This window comes from Pholcus phalangioides, unplaced genomic scaffold (assembly GCF_987345545.1).
Source record: "Pholcus phalangioides strain wild (caught in Gottingen) unplaced genomic scaffold, Ppha-v1.0 ptg000002l_1, whole genome shotgun sequence".
Lineage (NCBI taxonomy): Eukaryota > Metazoa > Arthropoda > Arachnida > Araneae > Pholcidae > Pholcus > Pholcus phalangioides.
In genome coordinates, this window is record NW_028301595.1 from 2,776,057 (window position 1) to 2,793,032 (window position 16,976).

The 16,976-nt window shown below is 34.5% G+C and overlaps 1 protein-coding gene across 8 annotated transcripts in view; it reads left to right on the plus strand.

Moving 5' to 3' along the window:
* Positions 1-16,976, plus strand: part of Src64B (Tyrosine-protein kinase Src64B) — a 48,006-nt gene that overhangs the window by 18,378 nt on the left and 12,652 nt on the right. For 4 of the 8 annotated variants that reach the window (XM_089237088.1, XM_089237074.1, XM_089237081.1 and 1 more), the window contains 6 exons: positions 3,204-3,302; positions 5,454-5,569; positions 9,240-9,389; positions 11,230-11,394; positions 11,847-12,106; positions 13,605-13,758. In XM_089237088.1, coding sequence (XP_089093214.1) covers positions 3,204-3,302; positions 5,454-5,569; positions 9,240-9,389; positions 11,230-11,394; positions 11,847-12,106; positions 13,605-13,758 — 944 coding nt within the window. The remainder of the gene's footprint in view (positions 1-3,203; positions 3,303-5,453; positions 5,570-9,239; positions 9,390-11,229; positions 11,395-11,846; positions 12,107-13,604; positions 13,759-16,976) is intronic. The other 4 variants (XM_089237124.1, XM_089237105.1, XM_089237114.1 and 1 more) reach the window with 1 other exon arrangement.

Here is a 16,976-nt window from a genome sequence, read left to right on the forward strand (position 1 = left end):
AATGCCTGCCCCAATTTTAAAATAATTCCTGAGATCATCGGGGCAGAGTCTGCAAAAACTCTAACTTGAATATCGACAGTTTTGTCATCTAGCCACTATGCTGTCACCACAATTTTGCATGATGAAAATTGGGTGTGTGTGCAGAATCAGTCTTTCGATGGACACAAGGATTTCTTCCACCAAAACTTGTCACTAACACATGGTTCGTACGGTCCTTGAAAACCTTGAAAAAAAAGAGTTCATTTTCAAGGCCTTGAAAGTCCTTGAAAATCCACGAGTCCTTGAAAAAGAAAGTTTTTTTAAGAATTCTGTGAGAGTCCTTGAAAAATTTGTGTTTTCCGAAATAGTTTTCGCCACTTTTTTTTTTACTCCGTGACGTCCTTAAAAAAGTGTAAAGCACAGGGGAAAAGCCTTAGCAGCCAATAACCCCGGATAATTGGATTTAAAGCACGTTTTCCCCCATTATTCTTAAGCAGGGTTTTCTTAGGAGCAGGTTTTCTGTGCCGCGTGCAAAGTGAATCGCCCAGCATGACACACCGTCCACTAATAATAAGAAAAGAAGTTTGACTGTTTTCCTAGAGAGCGCAACAAGTGTCGTGTCACGGCAGTGTTTTACGTCGGGCGTGATTGGCCGACTGTTTCTGGAGGAGTCAAATGCATTGTGCGCCACTCGTTTTACCGATCTTCTCTTTATTTTGGTTTTCTTTCATTTCCCTTCATCGAGCTCGATGCTTCCCTTCAAACCGGAGCATGCAGATGACAGAGTAGCTGATGCGCCACGGTAAGAATACAAAAACGCGTAGTGTGATTATGTAACACGTTTCTGTCGATGCGAAATGATCCAGTTCGGTTCATGCGGCACCAAAAACCTATGTTGGAATGTTTTTCCCTTTTTATTCTCTGTGCATGTGGAACCGCTCGGCCCGACGCAATATGTAAATCACCGGTGGCATGCTCTCACCCTCACGGGAGCTGGGCTTTGTATTGTAGGCTGGTTTTTTTCCGCTTCTATGTCGGGATTGTTTTTTTTCTCCCTGAGATTGCCTGTTGTTATTTGTCGGCCGTTTTATTTATTAATTTTTTTTTTTTATGATCGTAAACTATCTAGTACCGCCACTGGTATGACGTCAGTGGTCTACATCATTCCTTGGAAGATCATGTGATGTGTTGAATGTCGGCGCATCTCCGTTATTTTCTAATGGCATCCATAGTTTTTTATAGGAGTTTAACAATAAATGAAAGAAATAATTTCAGTATCGATGATATGATTCCAAAATCAATGAGAGATAATTCCAAAATTAATGAAAGAGATAGTTCCAGAATTAATGAAAGATAAATCCAAAATTAATGAAAGATAAATCCAAAATTAATGAAAGATAAATCCAAAATTAATGAGAGATAATTCCAAACTTAATGAAAGACATTTTCAACATTGATAAAAGAGGTAATTCCAAAATTAATAAAGCAATATTTCCAGAATTAATAAAGCAATATTTCCAGAATTAATAAAGCAATATTTCCAGAATTAATAAAGCAATAATTCCAGAATTAATGAAATAATTTTAGAATCAATAAAAGAATCCAGTATTAATGAAAGAAAGAATTTCAGCATTAGCAAAAGACACAAATCCAGAATTGATGAAAAAATTCCAGAATTAACGAAAAAAAAATTTCATCACTAATGAAATAAATAAATTCAGAATTAATGAAAGAAATAATTTAATCTTTTTCTATCTTTAGAAGAGTTCTTCTTTTTAGTCTTCAAAAGAAAATTAATTGCAATATTTAGAGACGTTTCAATGAGGAAATTGACAGGCATGAACTGTTATTCAATGTGTCATATGTTTTGTATGATATATATGTGTATGTGGCCTTCTTTATTCATTATGGATGATATTAAATAAAGTAGGTAGAAATGTCATCTCTGAAAGTTTTAATCAAAATTAAATATGCGCCTATTCATGTGAAAAATATGTGTTTGTAAAAAAAGAGTCCTTGAATTTTTAAGTTTTACCTTGAAAAGTGCTTGAATTTTTTTTCGTTGAAAGAGTACGCACCATGCTAACAGGACTTGAAAACAAAACCCAGCACCATGTGAATTAAAAAGTTGACATCTCGGTACCTAATTTTTTTTTATACGTATGATAGCTGAATTGAACTCTTGGGCAACACAAAATTATGCCAGTGTGTCTGCTAGCACATAAAAGAGTCCCTAAATGCATTAAAAGACAATAAGTAACACCATCACCGAAAAAAATAATGCTTGGTGCCATTCTCTACTAGTAGACAATGAGAGTAAAAGAACCTAGATAGAACTCAACCTAAAACTCAAATAGGTAGTAAAGATATTGGCCCAAATTAATTAAAAATATTTTTTAAAGGATATTTTGACATAATAAACACATCACAATCAAAAAAAATTTTAATAGTCAGTTTTGACTCAGGTGTGAAGAGGATATGGCCAGCCTATGTAGTCCCTCATAAAATCCCTACTTTTCCCTTTTATTTGTATGACATTTTTTTCGCCATTACATGACAGACTATAGATTTTTTAAGTCCGGGAATTGGCACCTATGTATTATAATTTTTTCATTGAGTTCTTTCTAATCTTATTTACAAATACTGTTGTCTAAAAATATTTTGCTATTATTGCTGTTCTGTTTCTGGAAAACATCAGCCTTAGACTTTGATAAATGAGTCCCTTACGGCATCTTGGAGTTCTTGTAGATATTGTTTAGTATTTATCCTCTGTATTCATGCTTTTCTTTAAAGCATATTATAGACCAATTTTCAACAAGTTCTTAACACAGAATAAATGTAAAAAGGATGGTGGATACTTGAAGAGGACATGTTGGCCAATACAGTAAAATTGAATCCACTCCCATCTTTTCTTTTTTCTATTTGTAAACCAAAATTTCAGTTCTGGAGACATTGGGACTCAAATTATATATTATCAAAATTTTTTGTCAAAAATCTAGGTAGACAGTGTTAATATTTCTATGAAAAGAAAAAAAAGGATTGAAAAAAAATACACATTGGAAATAGTTTCTCCAACCCCCCCCCCCCCCCCCCCCCGCCCGGTTTCTTTCATATTAAGGACACACATTTTTGCAATATTCATTCAGGTTTTTTGTGCAACCTATTTATTTTTGCACCAATTATAAGTGAGCTATTTAATTTTGTACCAATTTTTATTTTTTTAGTGACCCAGACTGGTGGCATGCTGTGCATCTAGCAAACCAGCAGAAAGGATATGTCCCTAGAAATTATGTTGCTCCTGAAAAGACAGTTGAAAGTGAAGAGTAAGTATATATATACATACTTATTTCACATTCATGACGTTGGCATATGCAAGATTTTCTCATGGAAGCAGAGGGGGACCTTTTTTTTTCACTTAAAAAAAAAAACCACTGAAATCTGGACTCAAAAAGGGGATGGGGTTTACATACCCCCTTTCCAGTGATTCATGATCATGCTCACATGAGAATTCTTATTACATAAACCAGGTGGGAGTAATGATTACCACAAATGAAGTAGATAAGAAATAGAGTTTCTAGACTTTTGTTCTATCTTAAGTGTTCTTTGATTGATTAAAAGTGTAGTAGAAAGAGAATTTCTTTAGACACAGGGCTGTCATCATTACAAATTATTTTTTCTCTCTCAACATTTCTCCAGTGCTAGTGCTTAACATGATCAGAAGATAACTAAGTTGTATCACCAGTTATTGACAATCAAGACTGCCCAACAGCTGACTGACTGATTTTCCAATGATTCCTGAAGATCAAAGTGGTGAATTTCTGAGATGAAAATTTATAAGTTAATTCACTTGTATCGAGACGGCAGTCCTGCTATAGAGAAACTCTTTCAATTAGCGAAAGCCACAAAAACCTTATCAATTGAGTATAGATGTTGTTTTGTATTATTTCTTATACTTTCTAGTTAAAATGCATTGAGAGTCACTGCAGCAAAGGTAAGTAAGGTATTGATGTAATACACCAAATGGTATTCTAATATTGTGTTAGTTGAAAACTGGCTCAGTCTTTATCAGAATTATTCTTAACTACTGCAGTCCATAGCGAAAGAGTGATTGCAATAACACATGCGTAGGCGTACGCAGAATTTTCTCGAGGGGGTTCAGATTTTTTTTCTTCGGGGGGGGGGGGGTCCTGCAAAATAACACTATAATCTTGGCTCGGGGGGGGGGGGGTTAGAACCCCCGTTTTGTGTACACCAATGAACACATGAGTGTACAAGCATATGGCTTTCCGAGAAAAGTTAATATACTACACTACTTCCACTTGTGAAACAGTGATGGCACAGAGATAATCACAGATACATGACTAACTCAAGAAGTTTCTATATTTTGTGGTTAGCTCACCAATCTATCAGTATGAGACACGTAGAAGCAGTGTTGAATCTGTTATAAACTGTAATTTCTGGAATAATTTACTTCTCCCCCCCCCCCCCCCCTCCAACCCCCTGTGCATAAAATGACTGTGGTACAACTAAAATGAAAATGGTCAGAGGATCCAAATGCATTGAGAATAATTAGTTTAAAAAATGAACTTTGAATGAACGCTGCTAACCCAGTGATTCCCAATGTGGGGCAATTTGGTTTTTGGGAGGGGGGGGGGGCAATTTTATATTGTATTCTATTATGGCCTGAAACTTTTCAAAACTCCCACCATTTTTATATTGGTTCAAATTTACACTTTTTAAACAATTTCATGATGACTTCTCTCTTTTATTTTGTGTTTTCTGTGGAAGGAATTTGGCGAGGGGGTTCTTAACATTTTGTGTTCCCTGAACACTTGTGCTAGTAAGGCGAGGTCCATGGACTCTTTTGTGCTAATGAAATGTAGAAGAATGAAGAACTCTCTAACCCCCTCTTCCCTTTTATAAAATAAAAAATGATGTTCTGCATATAGGAATGCAAAAACAAGTAAATCATTTTCTCCTTCAAGCTCAAGACCTTCCCAAAATCTCTCCAAGGACCTCTCATTAAAAACCAATGTTTCTGACAAAGTAAATGACTGTTTTGGTTCTCCCCGACACGAGTTTATTTTTTAATAACCAAAATTACAAATCATGTGGGAAAGAAAGAGAACTGGGGGGGGGGGGGGGTCTCTGGGTTGCAAAATCTAAGGGTGCAAAGCAAAAAGTGTTTTTTTGCACAAAAAAACCTTTGCTTTGGAACTATGAAGTTTAACAGAGGGGGTGGGGGAGTGGTACCCCTCTTGGTTGAATTTATAGTTATGGCCCTGATGGTAGGGACATCAGGATTTCATAGATGCTTTAGGGGAGCATGGCCTGAAATGGGTTGAGAACCACGAAGCTCTAACTATAAACATAGTGATTACACGCTTTTTCTCTTTTTTTACACCATTTTCTTTCAATGTTTTTTGTTGTTTGCATACTACAAGTTATTTTTATCTTCCCCTCTTTTTTTACAGCTGGTTTTTCGGGAGGATTTCTAGAAAGGAAGCAGAAAAAATCTTGATGCTGCCTTCAAATCCCAGAGGTGCATTTCTGATCAGGAACAGTGAACAAACATCAGGTACTACAAAAGGTTGTTCGAAAATCTATTATTTCTCTGCATGAACAAACAATTGCATGATTTGTTCTGCATGCTCATTGCATGAGATTTGTCAATTATTGTTTATAAGTCACAAAAATTCAGACTGAAACCAATTTTTAATTGACAAAAAGTGACAAAACAAAAAGAAAGGATGTAAAAAAAAAAAAATCTTAAACAAGTGTTTTAAGTTAAATGACAGATTTAATTTGCTTTATTAGTTTCGTGCTATCTAAGTTTACCATTCACATCTCACCAACTAAAAACTTGTTAATTAAATTTCATAAAGCTTCTCTTATGGAGTTAAAAAATTGAATTCACACACAATTAACATTATAAATAGGTTAGAGTTTTATTTCTGCTTATAATCTGCCATCTGCCAATTATGTTTTAAAACAACCCATAAATTTCTTAGTGCAGATTTCTTAAACTACTGCATATTAAATGTAGCTTTTTTTTCCCCTTATGGGATTAAAATATTAATATTTTTGAAAATGATTGAAATAAACAAAAATTATTGGCATTCCAGTAAAAGAACTGTCATTTCAGAGACAGACTACTTTTTTCTTAGTCCAATACTTCAAAGAAACATTTTCTGGATATTATGCTGAGGTGAACTTAAGGAAAAAAAAAGTCATCTGGTCTCCACCAGGACTCAAACCCAGACCCTCTTTTAAACTGGGCAAGCATGCTACCATCTTCACCACTGAAGACACAAAGTAAGAAAGGCAGGGTCGTGTCTCCAGTGGTGTAGATGGTAGCATGCTTGCCCAGTCTGCAAGAGGGCCTGGGGTTCTTTCCAAGTTCAGCTCAGCATAATATTGATAAAATATCTGTTCCCTTGAGAACTGTCATTTGTTTTAAAAAAAATTATGAACAACAAACCTTTCCATTCATTAGGATTTCATAATTATTGCATGAAATTTTTATATGCAGGTTTTAGGATATTTTTCTTGAAGCAGCAAAATTTACATGTACAGATTATACACAAAAAATTACAGTAGTTCTTCTGCCACAACCATTTCAATTTTCTCAAACTTAGCTAGGTTCCATTTGATCTTATCTCACAATTTTTAAATACTGCTTATGTAACCATGAACACTTCAATTTCATCATCAAATTGGCAAAAAAAAAATTATCTGCAATTTGAAATTTGTAAATTTATCTGAATGAAAATTTTCTGAATAATCTTGAATTAGGGTGAAAAAAAATCGAAAATATTTGTTATTTCTGAATGAGCAGTACAATTGTTGAAAACTAAACTTTCTTATTCCGACTTCAAAATTTTGATCTAGCTTACTCCACTATCTTGCTCAAAACCTTCAGATATCCACATTTATCTGTCACTTTTCCTAGTCAATGGGCTGAGTTTTCAAGTTCTAAACAATGAAAAGTGACCCTACCCTCCAAAGTGCAAAGGACTATTTTCAACCAACAAACGATAAAAAACAATGAAGCAAGTAATTGCTGAAATTTACTATAGCAAAATCATAAAACATTTCTAAACTGGCGAACACTTTGGCAATTTCAAAAAATTGGTTGTGATAACACTGTACAAATCATAGTTGACTTAAACTGAGTTTACCCATCTTTATGTAGAGTTATAGAGGTTTCTCCCCATTTGGTTTAGTATTGTGCCAACCATTGGAATAAGAAATGTCGAGTAATCAAGGTTCTACTGTAGTTTTCAATTTGAGTAAATTAATGAAAATATCAAGATTCTGGTTATGATTTTGTTAGGGGGGAAAATTTTTTAAAATATAGGGTGGCCACACACACAAAACTGCACATAGAAACTTTAAAAATTCATAAAAGCTGGAAAAAAACCTGAAATAAAAAATGGTTTGTAGGGTTAGCATCGCTAAGTCATGGGAATTTTTTTTAAGACAGGAAAAAAACAGCCGATAGGTGGCACTGACATACACAAGTCAAATAAAAGATACGCAAATAACGAACAGAATGCCTCCAAATCGTTATTACAGCACTATATGTGTTCCACATGACCACCACAGGGGATAACACATTGCAGGCGAGTTACGAATCCAGCAATGGCAGAGCGCAGTAGGTCCATATGTATACATGACAAAGTCCACTGCTGCTTTAAAAAGTTCTCATTTGTGTAAAATGTGATAGCTGTTCAGGGTTCTATCAGGGATGATAAATTTTCAATTAAAAAAATGTTTAAAGATAAGTTAATCAAAGAAAATTAATAACCTGACATGTTTTGGCACTACAGGATGCAAAGGCATTAATTAAAATGATGTAGCTAACAATCTCAAACTTCTACAACAATGAAACGTCCATTGCTTTCCTCATGTTACCTCTCATTTGCTATCATCATGATTGTCTAACTGGGTAGTTTGGATTTGGCTGTCCACTTGGTAACCCCATGCTGCTAGTACAGGCATTTTCTATAAAATAAAATCAACTATGGCAATGAAATTTTGGGGGGTGGGGTTGTTTCCATGCCATCCACTAGTATGTCCTTGAAAATTTTGATGTGCATATCTTTATAGAAATATAGCAGATATTTGGAGTTTGCTCTCAACAATGAGATGCAATGCCAGATCTTCCCACTTCATGGTTATTAACATTTCTCAGATGTTCACTGAATCTTTTTTTATGGGTCGTCTAGTTGGTCCAATGTACCTTCTGAACCAGGGTTTAAGCTGGATAAAAAATTCCTTTCGCAAAAAAGCGAAAATGAGGGGAAAAGCTTTAGCAAAATGCTACAATGCTAAGGGGGCCATTCAAGTATTACTGCCATCTACGTCAGCAGATTTTTAGCCATTTTTGACCCCTCCACCCCTTGTCAGCAGAATTTCGTCAGCAGCTTAAAATATTTCATACCTTCAAAAAGGGTGGTTGATGACATCAGCAACCTTCAACCCCCCTCCTTTCCTGCTGAAATCCCCCCCCCCCCGCCCGATGCGGACGTAATACTTGAATGACCCCGAATTTAATGATTGATGGTTGGATGTCTACTCATTGTGTACCTCATGTATGCATTTTTGCGAAAGTGGCTACTACTTTTTTCGCATTCTGAGATTTTTGCATTTTGCGAAAAATGCGACCGTAGCTTAAACCCAGTTCTGAACAATCATTGCAAAGAAAAACAAATTATCTGTTCTATGCAAAGTAAAAGTGGTTCCTTTTAGGGGTGTTAGATGGAAGTTTCTCTCTGACATATCTACGATAGAACATTTTTGAAGCATTTAATTTTGGGTGTTAATGAAATATTCCAGGTCAATAATTTTTTTGATTATTTGTCTTTAAATATTGTTTTAATTAAAAATCTATTAGTGCTGCAGACAAATTGTGATACATATTTTCATCTATGTAATGGGTAATGTAATGCTTAAATAAGTGTAAACATAAAAAAAAATCATTATATTCTTTCTCTTTATAAGTTTTTGTCAATTAAAATAAACTCGTCAATATAATGATCTATTGTTCCATGGCCGATACATTAAATGAAATAATAGGAAACAGTTTTTCTCAAGTCCCGCATTCTAGTCTAAAAATTTTATAATCTCTGCTGTCATTTCTGTTCCACAAGAATTTTGCGTAAATTCATTTCAGATTTGAAGTTGAGTTTTGTTAGTTACAATTTGGTGAATTTTGTGCCATTAAAATAACTTTTTTTTTTCATTTGTATTTTCAGGTGCCTATTCATTATCCATAAAAGATTGGGAACCGCAGAAGGGTGACCATGTAAAGCATTACAAAATCAAAGCGATGGACAATGGAGGCTATTACGTAACGACTCGCAAGACTTTTGTCAGTCTGCAAGAACTTGTTTCTTACTATACAGGTGAGAAAGCTTTAATAAAAATCCATATGTAGTTCAGTCAATTCTAATTCCACTGTGTGGTCATAAGAGTTCGGGTTCAATACTTGCCAGCAGCGCAGTATTGTTTGCCACTGTAGGTTTTTTGACTTTTTGGCGAGATTGTCTGAAAGCTCAAAATTGCGAGCCTGTCTCTCATTGAAAAAAGTCTCTACAGGAGTTATTCTAACACAATCTGTCCGCAGACCCTTTGGAGGTCTTAGGAGAGTTTTCAGGTTGGGGTCTGTGAGCTTGAATGAGAAAACAGTAACTTACTGTTTTTAAATTTTTATTATGTGCTGAATATTATTCTGTAGAGAGGTCCATGGCCTTCATCCTATTGGCGAAGTGGAGTTACTGGCCTGTATCCTATCAGTACTAAGGGTTTGTGAAAGATAAAAGGTTAAGAACACATGCTCTATTGAGAGCAGGCATACCTTCAACAAGATACCTAAAAATACAAAAATTCAGATATCTGCCACTTTCACATCTGATTAAGAAGATAGATGATGTGACACTTCAAGCACAGCACTAACATATTTATAAATCTTTCAGAGGGAGACACACATACATCTACTACTAAACCGCATGCACCTCGTCCATATTCTTCTGTGAAACCTCTAATGAATTGGTACATGCTGGAATGTGCATGTACGTATAATGAACCTGATGTGAAGTTTGTTTCTGTGTAATGCAGACCTGCCAACTCTCCCGATTTAGGCGGGAGACACCGGATTTTTCATCCTTCCTCCCGCTCTCCGGATTTTCGCAGAAAATTAGATTTTACATGAGCTTTCACGTTGTCGTGGCGTCAATAATGATTACTGTTGCTGTGAGGGAAAACACTCATAGAGGATAGCTGTAGTCATTTCCATTGAGCAGCGGTAAAAAAAGTCTCTGTGACCGCATTTAAGCAACTGGCAAAGACGCGACTTCGTTTTAGTAGCGTTTATTGGCAATCATTTATCAGGGGCATGACCTTGGTTGCCGAAATTCCTGTATAATCGTTACTGTAATCCATTAATAGCCATGCGGTAAGCACGTTTTTTCGTCCTGCAGCTTTGTAATTTGAATTTTTTTAAATCGTTTCTTCCGATTAAACATCTTCAGAAAGCAAATATAAAACTTTAAGCTATATACAGCTAAATATAAAGCTTTTAAGAATTCATAAACCCAAGATTATCAATCACTTATACTTAATGAACAGTATGTAGATGTGATTTCTTTATTCTGCATGGAAAGACTGACATGGAATTACATTCTTCTCAGGGGCAATGCAGAACCTGCCTTGAGGGGGGGGGGGAAGAATGTAACTTTTTCTTAATTTATTCAATTTTTTTTTGATTTTTTATGAACTTTTTTGTGATCGAGTCTATGAGTGTCGGGGGGGGGGGGAGAATCTCCGGATTTCTAGATTTCAAAAGTTGGCACGTCTAGTAATGTTTGTTGTGTGTGGTGCCACCACACACATACATCTCCAGTTCAAACTAGTGCATTGAAAATTTAAAAATTTATCAGAGGAATTTTTACAAGTTGCATGTGTGGTTCAGTAATGATAGTCAATTGACTGACGAGCCATTATTTTATTTTTTGCCATTGAGTATACTTTTCTTAGTGTCTTCACTCATTTAACTCGTAATTTCAAATTCAGGCACATTTTGGTGAAAAAGAAATAGTTTTTCTTCGTGTTATGCATGTATCGAAGTCCATTATTATTATCATCATCATTATTTTGATTATTCATAACTGTGATAAAGTTATTGATCTTATAGCATTAATTTTCATTACTTTACTGTTTATCTTTTTTTTTTCTCCTTTTCTACAGAAGGTGCAAATGGATTGTGTCATAAGCTCACAATTCCTTGTCCAAAGCCTAAACCTCATTTGTGGGACCTATCTCCCGACACAAGGGATGGTTGGGAAATACCACGGTCATCTCTACAGCTTATACGTAAATTGGGTAGTGGCAACTTTGGAGATGTGTGGTATGGTAAGTGTGTGTTTATCTCACAAGCTAATCAAAAATGTGATACTGTAATTCTAGTATTCATTGCATCGATACTTTATTTGCTGATAATTATACACACTCAAGAGACTGAAGAAACATATCATTCTAAAAGAGTTATTGTTGTAGATGGGAATATATCAACACTATGAAAAAGCGCATCAGGACAAGAATGTAATATTATATAAGTGATTTTCATTATAGTGAATATCGCTAGGTAGGATTTTCACTGTGGTTAAATTTCCTCTGTTGAATCGCCACTGAGCTACTACATTCCTGAATTCATTAAAACAAAATTTTCTATGCAATATGCTTGTCTTTTGAAGCAAAGTTGTGAACAAACATTGTTGCATACATGCTGCATATATTCATTTCTTTAATCTGTGTTTAGGTCACATTTAAGAACAGGTTATATATTTTTTCTTTTAACTCTGCAGGGAAATGGAAAGGAACTACAGAAGTTGCTGTAAAAACGCTCAAGTCAGGAACAATGGCTCCTTCTGCATTTTTGCAGGAAGCAACGATAATGAAGAAATTTCGACATGAAAAACTGGTATCGCTGTTTGCTGTGTGCTCCAAAGAAGAACCCATCTTGATTGTGACGGAATACATGGTGAATGGTAGCCTTTTAGATTACCTTAGAAATAAAGAAGGTAAAAATCTAAGGCTTCCTGCTCTTATTGACATGGCAGCCCAGGTAATTTTTTTTGTACTCATCCTAATTTTTTTTTTAACTTCTGGCTGCGAGCAACATGAATATCATGTTTCACATACGTTATAAAATTTTGCAGATTACGCTATTATCATGTTCTATATACATAGTAGATAAAATGGAATAGAAAAATTCCATTTGTATTTTTCCATTGTATGGAAAAATCCAAAAACCACCTACGGCTGGAGGGTTGAACATGTAAAGTAATATGCACAGTCAAACCTTGTTAGTACCTCACCCAGGTAACGTGTCACTCCGCTTACCAGGTCACTTTTTGGAAATCCCAATTGTCCTCTGTGGGGGGGGGGGGGGTTCTAATGTTACTAAACTCCTGATAATGCATCACCCAATTCCACTCAAGAGGCCACTTTTGTACAAGCACTGCTTTAAAAATTACCATTTGAATCGGAAACTTTTTGTACAATATACACTTACTATGTCAAAAATCTACGTAGCATTTCAAAAGCAGAAGTTACTGGAGAATTCATTCCTCATCCTCACCTTTCAGTGCAGGCTTGTTGACCGATTCTTTCAACATTGGGCTATTTCTTATTTGAGAATGGTTCAGTGGGAATAGTTTTTTTCTTTTTGAGGTAGTTCTTGGCCAGCTTTTGCTGAAAAAGTATCCATGGCAGAAATTCACTTTTTTTTAGAGAGAGAGAGGAAGAAAAAGTTTTGATTAAGCTGCGGCCGCTTAATATTTTATTGTCTTTTTGACATTTTAAACAAATCTTGACTGGATGATTGTCAATCATCTGTAACCCTGTGTTCGCCCTACTATCAGAATGTTCTCCAAATTAAAAAAAAAAAAAAGTTCGTTCACCTTTGAAGACAAAGCAGCATTATAGCGGAAGAATATGAAAAATCGACCTATTAAGGTAATTTTCATCTGGACTAGAAAGCACGACAGACAGAGACTTTTGATTTCTATCTTCTTTGGAGAAAAGCATTGCTTCTTTGACTACCAATTCCACACAAACAAAACTCACCAGTGTTTTTTTCAGTAAAAAATAAACTTTTTTTTTCAAACTCGTAAAGGATTTTTCATATGAACTTCATATTTATATTGTGTTTCAAAATAATTAAACTGTCGTACAAGATGACAATACTTTGGTTTCCATAAACACGCAGAAAAATTTGTGAGTTTTTAAAATTCAAAAAAGGTAATATTTTGTATGTAGGGAGACAGGAATCGGTGTGTCCATGGCTTACTCTGCTTACGAGGTCATATTTTTGGTCTGTGAATAGTAACTTATTAACAAGGTTTGATTATACTACTACTTCAAGGATCTCTCTATAATGATACTGTTATAAACCACCAAAAATGAGTAAAAAACATTCTTATTGTAGTCTATGCTATAAGTAAAATGTTTGCCTTTATTGAATTCAGCAAGTTTCATTGGCAAAGATTAGATTTATTACAATTGTTTTGTTTTTTTCCCCTGCTAATTAATGTATCTGTGCATTTTATGGATATTTTCAGATTGCCAGCGGCATGGCTTACTTAGAACGTGAACAGTTGATTCACAGAGACTTAGCAGCCAGGAATATACTGGTTGGGGAAAACAATATTGTCAAAGTAGCAGATTTTGGTCTAGCTAGGATAATAGAAGATTCTGAGTACACTGCGCGGCAAGGTAATAAAAAATCCTGCTTTAGAATATATACGTGTTGAATAGAACACACACGCACATTCAATTTTAAAGAATAGCAAAAAAATATTTTTTCAACCATATTTTTTAGATGTGAAGTACAGTAGAGACCTGATTATCTATAATCAGGGCCATAACTAACTTGAATTACTGAAAGCTCTGAATAAATACTCGTTTTCATATCAGAATTATACATCTAAATCAGTGTTTCTCCCAAAATGATTCAGCTTATCGTCCCCCCTTTTCAAAGACAAAATTTTCCATTTCCCCATGGAAGTGATGTTAAAAATCCATATAAAAAAATTAAGATAGGCAGTGACAAATTTTCGATTTTTTTTGCATCGTGTTTTTGTGCAAGAGGGTAGTATAAAAAGGGTTAAAAATTCGAAAATAATTACAATAAAAAAAAATTACAGTAAAGTTTCAAAAGATTACAGTAAACTTCATTATAAAACATGAAAAAAATTAAATTTGTGAATTATAAAATTATAATTCACAAAACAGATGCGCATATTTACATTGATTGCAGCCAGAGTAATATTCGCATCATACTTACAAAATGCCTATCAATAATAAAATTTTATTTTTTAAAAAAACACTGACACAACTATAATTGTGGCTTAGTTTTAATAAAAACAATTTCATTAATTGATATTTTCTAAGTGTGATGATTATCGCTTACTAAGCAGCCCTCTCAAATTCTCACAATTGGATATGTAAGTGATTCCAATTTTTTTGTGAAAGATTTGGGACTGCATTGAAACATCTCGCACCTGAAAAATTTCGAGCAACATTAAAACCTCTCACTCAATAATGGACACTCACATGGGACTGGAAATTTTTTCTGCTGACGAGGACTGTCCATTATTATTATTACTATATTATTTACATCTCCCCCCCCCCTCATTGTCAACTGCACCTTACACATTCTTGAAACAATTTAAACTAGACTTAATATGTGCTACCTACTCCTATGAAATTGCATATCCGGAAATTTTATTTTACACGAAATTATTCCCACCAACACATATTGGACTTAAATTTTGTGTTCTAATCTGACATGGAGTACAGAGTAAGGTGTTGAGAGATGAGTTGAGTTCCAGTGAATTTATTATTAGGTAATCAAATTAGAATTGGTGTTGCTGTAATGCACTATATACACAATTGTGTTCACACTCTCTGAAGCATGGGTCGGCAACCAAATTTATCTGGCAATCTGCTGCTTTATGACTTTTTCTTCTTATCAAAGATTGACCCAGATGGGACACCAGCTATTTCGTTGTTTTTTTTGTTTTTTTTTTCTTTATCACTAGAATACTGCCAAAACATTATTTCAGTTTTGTCTGTGGACTGTCAGTTCAACTTTTACCAATCTTATAAGTTTGCAGTTAAACAATGTTTGCAATTTAGTGTAGTAATAATCCTTTCCCTGGTGAATCAAAGAAGAAACCAACGATAAAGGTGAATGAGAAGGGAAAAAGCCAATAATTCCTAAAGCATTTTGACACACTATAGGTGGCATCTTCAAAGGGTGAATACAACCATTATTGAAGCTGATTGGGGATGGATCCCACTTGGGTTGATTACCAAATTTTACGCACATCTAAAAAAATATGTCACTTCAAGTCAGACACTGGTCAGAATCAAGGGTGTCTTTCATGAGGGCCTTCTCACCACTGCCTACTTTTCTCATAGAAGCAAAATTGGTCATTTAATGAAATGTGGTACATAATAATTCATTTTGATTAGCAATAACACTAAGAAATGATTTGAACTTGAAATGTTCAACAATAAAGTGTGTGAAAAAAAATCAAAATTTAATCGTTAAAATAAATTGTTTTTGAAATTATCGACCAAGCCCCTCGTGAGACATTCACTGGTGTTTTTGGCATGTTATTTGAGCAAATTCTGAAAAGAATTCGGACTCATGTGTATTTTCTTGTTATATTACCTTATTTTCTGTCATGTTATTTCGGTTGTGAAGGGTTTCATAGGAAAAAATGGAGTTTCTCCAAGCAAGATAATAAACGAATAAATAAAAAAGGCATGTGATATTTTATTTTGATAATTTCATATACAAAACATTATTCACAAGATAGCCAAAATATTTGGACTCAAGTCAGGAAGTCCAAAATTCCTGCCTTGTCCAAGATCTCCTCATGTCTATATTGAACTCTGGCTATCTGTCATTTATCTTTCAAATCACCAGTGTTAGTGCAATGTTATTTAGGTCCAAATTTTAAAAAATTTAATTTTGCATAATTTCAAACACAGGACTTACTTCTTTCTTGATTAAACACTGGCGAACATCAACTGGGGGGGGGGGGGAAGTAATTTCAATTGATATTTTCTTTTACATATAATTCTGAATGAATCTCACTGAATATTTACCATTGTTTTATGAACTTATCAGAAACCTCGTTAGATTGCAACAAATTTAAATTTTCAACTCAAACATTGAAAAAAAAAAAATTCAGATGAAATCACGGTAATTAAACTTGAAGAAACAATGGGAAAAATTCTTTGAGAGAGATATGATTGATAATATCATTGAGTAATGCTATTAATATACTACTATAGGCTTACTTACTAATGAATCGATTTGAGTTGAATCAATCCCTGAACATGCATCATTTTCTTTCAAGGAAAAACACTGCATAAGTCACAGTGAAAAATTTCCAATTCAAAAAAATAAATTTTTTACTAAACTGGCACCATCGTGAGAAGAAATGCATCCAATGCTGAAGGAGCATGCATCTCCTAGCCAGATATTCCTCAGAATATATGGAGGAGTAATGATGCTTGTTTTCAGAGATAGTACCAAAATTTCACTTTTTATCCTTATATTGTCATAATCAGTGCAGATATGGATAGCATTCTTGAAAAGCAGGAATAGGTAGTACCTCTCAATTGTCTTACTCAAGTCATGAAAATCGGTCAATTAAGATTTTGAAAAAAAAAACACATTATTGTGCTTACGGTGTGGATTCAATAAAAAAAATTTTCCACACTTTGACTGTTTAATTTATTTTTGGACAACATCGAAAATACAAACACAAAGTCCACAACAGACAAATTGCCCAACGAGGTGGCTCAAATCGATCTCTATGTTTGAACCATCCATTGTGTCAAAAGCACTTTCTATATATGACCTTTTAACACAAAAATTCAATATTGATCATGCGTAATTCATATTTTGGCAC